The sequence below is a fragment of the Pteropus vampyrus genome, unplaced genomic scaffold (assembly GCF_000151845.1).
Source record: "Pteropus vampyrus isolate Shadow unplaced genomic scaffold, Pvam_2.0 Scaffold449, whole genome shotgun sequence".
Classification (NCBI taxonomy): Eukaryota; Metazoa; Chordata; class Mammalia; order Chiroptera; family Pteropodidae; genus Pteropus; species Pteropus vampyrus.
This window is the reverse complement of record NW_011889230.1, coordinates 276,300-279,498: the sequence shown is the minus strand read 5'-3', so window position 1 is coordinate 279,498 and position 3,199 is coordinate 276,300. Positions and strand designations below refer to the sequence as shown.

General features: G+C 59.7%; 1 protein-coding gene across 1 annotated transcript in view; it reads right to left on the bottom strand.

Moving 5' to 3' along the window:
• Window positions 1–1,507: 1,507 nt before the first annotated feature.
• PKD1L1 (polycystin 1 like 1, transient receptor potential channel interacting) overlaps window positions 1,508–3,199 on the bottom strand; it is an 88,190-nt gene continuing 86,498 nt past the window's right edge. Inside the window, exons 38-39 of the mRNA XM_011381735.1 lie at window positions 1,685–1,766; window positions 1,508–1,590 (exon numbers count right to left, since the gene is read on the bottom strand). Coding sequence (XP_011380037.1) covers window positions 1,508–1,590; window positions 1,685–1,766 — 165 coding nt within the window. The remainder of the gene's footprint in view (window positions 1,591–1,684; window positions 1,767–3,199) is intronic.

The following is a 3,199-nucleotide window of genomic DNA, read 5'->3' as shown; positions in this document are numbered from 1 at the left end:
CATTTTATTTTTGCGATTTAATGACACAGCAGATGCCACGGAATGTGCTTGATTTCACCGGTGGGCAGTGTCTCACTCGCGTGTGCCGTGCCCTCAGGTCACGATGGTGCACACTCACGTGGTCTGAGACCACCCCGCTCACCAGCCAGCCAGGCCACCCCATCGTGGGTGCTGGCGGAAGGTGCGACCTTCCCGGGTTGGGGGTATAGGACTTTTATGCCCAGCCAGAGCAGCAGCCAGAGTGCCAGCGCATTCGAACGGGCTCCCGAGCCCCAGTGCCCGCGGGGTGACACGGAGGGCCCGGTGACAGCTGCACACGTAGGGGGTTCAGCTGCAGGACAGACCCCAGATTTAGAGTGGGCCACAGGAAGCTGCCTCTCTCTCCTGGAGCGAGACAGTCCCTCGTCCTTAGAGGCTCCGCCTTGCACATCCAACCATGAAAAATGGCTGAGTGAGGAGCAGCCAGGGCGTTGCAGTCTGGGCACGGCCCAGGGGACCGTCTGCCAGCTCCCGAGTGCCGGCTCTCGCAGGCGCACGCGGCCGCCCTTCTCCGACGCAGCTCGGGCCAGGTGCTGCCCGCCCGCACCCGGTGCTGCCCTGCCTGCCCAGGACGTGCCCACGGTGGGACGGTGACACGGGGCAGCCACCCTCTCTGTGCGAGGCAGCGGGGGGGTCTCCAGGTGGGGGCAGGTTTTGTGTGGACGTCAGTCTGCATTTCCCGGGATGGACAATCGAGGGGGCCGTTTCTGGGTCATATGTTGTCATGTCTCATTTCATAAGAAATCCCGGCTACTCCCCAGAGGCCACGCCGTTGACCTGCCCCCCGCACGTGTGGGGGGATCTCTCTGCACCCCGCCCCCCGTTTTGATGTTGCTCTCTCTGTTTTCGCCGTTCCCGTGGGTCTGTGGTGGCATCTCGCAGTGGTCTGACTCTGCGCTGCCCTCGTGGCCGGCGACGTCTGTGTCCTTGATGCGTTTGTTGCCATCGGCACATTCTCTTTGGTAAAACGTCTCTTGAATCTTGGCCCGTTTCCTAACTTCATGAGCTGTGCGCGCGGCATTGCGCCGAGAGCTTCGCACCCTCTCGGCACCGGCACCGGCACCGGCACCGGCACCGGCCCTCTGCCGAGCGTGCGGGTCATGAGGATTTCTACCCGCCCCCTCCCCCCGCCGTCTTCGCATGGGGTTTGCCGAGCAAACATCTTAAATTCGATGAGGTCTAGTTAATCGTTTTTTTCTGTTATGGCTCATGTTGATTTTTTTCTTCAGTTTTTCTTTTTTCGAGGATGTTAACATTTTAGATTTTACGTTTACGTCCGTGATCCATTTTGAGTGAACTTCTGTAGACGTAAGGTGTAGGTTAAAATTCTTCCCCCTTCCTTCTGCTTCTGCATGTCCGATCGTGCCAGCGCCATCGCGGCAAACGTCACTCTCCGCCGCGGGGAAGCTTTCGTCAGGCGCGGCCGGGACTCTGCTCGGTCCCATGACGCCCGTGGGTCCCCCAGCCACTACGGCACTGTCTTGATCACTGTCACTACGTGGCACGGCCGTGCCCGCACAGGTCTCTGCCCTCTGCGCTCTGATGCAGCATCTGCGAGATTTACAGATTTCGTCAGCCAGAGACTTTGAGGAAAACGCTGGCCCTCCACAGGGCCCTGGCGTCACTCTCTTAAAGGTCGGCTCACATTCCTGAACGCTGACGATCGGCTTTCCTTGCTCCTGGCCCGACAGCAGGGCCAGGAAGACACTAAGCGCAGGCAGTAGCTTCTGGGAGCAGAGGCTGAGGGGGCGGCCTGGGCGCGTGCCGAGCTCTGGGACGTGGAATCACAGGCCGACCGCGCAGGAAGCTCCCCTAGGGACTCTCCTCTCCGAGGCCAAAGGCTAGTGCTTGGCGCTACTTAACCAGTTCCATTATATTTACAAAACCGAATAGTGAGAGGCATCAGGGAGGTCAGCCTGGCCGGCGTCCTCCGCCACAGGGAGGTCACGCCTTCGTTATGCAGGCGCTTGCCCACCAAAGGCGTGCCCACGCCGGGCAGTGGGCGGTGGCACTGTTGGGGCTGGCACACCCACGGGTGCTGGCTGGGATTTGGATCCCTTCTCTCCCACCCCAGACGAGCCAGCGGGAAGCCAGTTAGGGAGCGGGGTCTAACAGGGAAGCTCCTGGATCTGCTCCTCCCCTCCCCGGGCCCACTAGAGCCGCTTGATTGCCAAGCCCCTCGGTGTCATGTTACAGGACCAGTTATTTAGGACAAACCTGCAGACTGTCCCCTCCAAGCCAATCTGTGATGACCTCTCATGTTTTTAAGGCTTGGCTGTGTCTCTGGGGCCCTGACCTGAGCTGCCCCTCGGGCTCCTGGCCTCAGCGGCCTCCTGTGTCACCAGTGGAGTCCGTCTCCTGGGGAGGCCCCGTCAGGACGGACACCCGGTGGCTCACGGGGACATCAACACTGTTCCCACTTAAAGCTGCTCTTAAAGTCAGCAAAACAGAATTCGTTTTCAAAGTCAAAGAACTCAGACGATCCGCTGGCTTTACGGTTTGTATGATCACCGACGTGGACCAGCATGCGCCACGCTCCCCCGGGGGCCTCCGTAACGGAGGCCGAGAAAGTGAAAAACGGTGAGTCGGACGCTTTTGTCAGTTTGGTGGAATTAAATTTCTCAAAAAGATGGAATTAATTTAAAAAACCCTTGTCTTCACATATCGACAGTCGTTTAAATGTGATTATGATGGGTTGGATTGTGTTCCCCCAAAGACACGGAAGTGCGAGCCCCTAGACCTGTGGACGTGACCTTATTTGGCACATGATCAAACTGAGATGAGGTCACGAGGGGGCCCTGACCTGAGGTGACCGAGTCCTTACAAAAAAGGAAAATACCGGACAGACGCAAACACAGGGATGCGTCACGGGAAGCTCGACACTGTGCTGCCACGGGCCTGGGGACGTGACACGTGGGCGCAGCCTGCGCCAGCCCCCCCATCCAGGGGAGCACCGCCCTGTGACGCCGCCGTCCAGCTGGGGCCGCCGCCGCTGCTTCTGCCTGAGGCGCTGTCACGGCAGCCCCAGCGCCACCGGGACGTCATTCCACTCGTTATTCGGGACATGATTACGGTTCGTCAGGCTCTGAGCTGGAACAGAACCTTCTCCAGCAGCCGCTGGCTGACGGCGCGGTCACGTCTTCGAGAATTCAGCCTTCTC